This window comes from Apaloderma vittatum, unplaced genomic scaffold (assembly GCF_000703405.1).
Source record: "Apaloderma vittatum isolate BGI_N311 unplaced genomic scaffold, ASM70340v1 scaffold35119, whole genome shotgun sequence".
Lineage (NCBI taxonomy): Eukaryota > Metazoa > Chordata > Aves > Trogoniformes > Trogonidae > Apaloderma > Apaloderma vittatum.
Window position 1 is genome coordinate 1 of NW_009737586.1, and position 896 is coordinate 896.

Here is an 896-nt window from a genome sequence, read left to right on the forward strand (position 1 = left end):
ACGCCTCAACGTCACCTTTGGACGCCTCAACCTCACTTTCGGACGCCTCAACGTCACCTTCGGACGCCTCAACGTCACCTTCGGACGCCTCAACGTCACCTTCGGACGCCTCAACCTCACTTTCGGACACCTCAACGTCACCTTCGGACACCTCAACGTCACCTTTGGACACCTCAATGTCACCTTTGGACACCTCAATGTCACCTTCGGACACCTCAGCACCACCTTCGGACGCCTCAACGTCACCTTCGGACACCTCAACCTCACTTTCGGACACCTCAACGTCACCTTCGGACACCTCAACGTCACCTTTGGACACCTCAATGTCACCTTCAGACACCTCAACGTCACCTTCGGACACCTCAACCTCACTTTCGGACACCTCAGCACCACCTTCGGACGCCTCAACGTCACCTTCGGACGCCTCAATGTCACTTTCGGACACCTCAACGTCACCTTTGGACACCTCAAGGTCACCTTCGGACACCTCAATGTCACCTTTAGAAACCTCAGTGTCACCTTCGGACACCTCAACATCTTCCTACACCTTCCTACACCTCAGCTTGTTTTTTGTTTGCAGGCCCTGCAGGAAAACCACGCCCAGTTCCGCGCTGGGGGTGCAGGTTGTATCCCCGACGCCTCGTCCTCTAAGAGGGATGCTCTATTTTTTTAAAAAACAACCACCCAAACCCCGTCCCACCTCGCCGTTTTCCCAGCCCGGCGCACCTTGGGCGTCATGTCGTGGGTGATGCAGAACTCGAGGTGCTGCAGGATGCTCTCCATGGTGTGGTAGGGCTGCTGCTTGGTGGTGCGCAGGTATTTCTGCATGGCCCGCGCCATGGAGGCGAAGATGGCCTGGGCGGCCTCGCGCGGGTCCATGATCTCGCGCGGGTTCT

General features: G+C 57.1%; 1 protein-coding gene across 1 annotated transcript; it reads left to right on the plus strand.

Annotated features, from left to right (window-relative positions):
* Positions 1–323: 323 nt before the first annotated feature.
* On the plus strand, positions 324–673 carry LOC104279921 (putative protein TPRXL). The gene is made up of 2 exons (XM_009877385.1): positions 324–512; positions 581–673. Exons 1-2 carry the CDS (start codon positions 324–326, stop codon positions 671–673), a joined length of 282 nt encoding a protein of 93 aa, XP_009875687.1.
* The last annotated feature ends 223 nt before the right edge of the window (positions 674–896 follow it).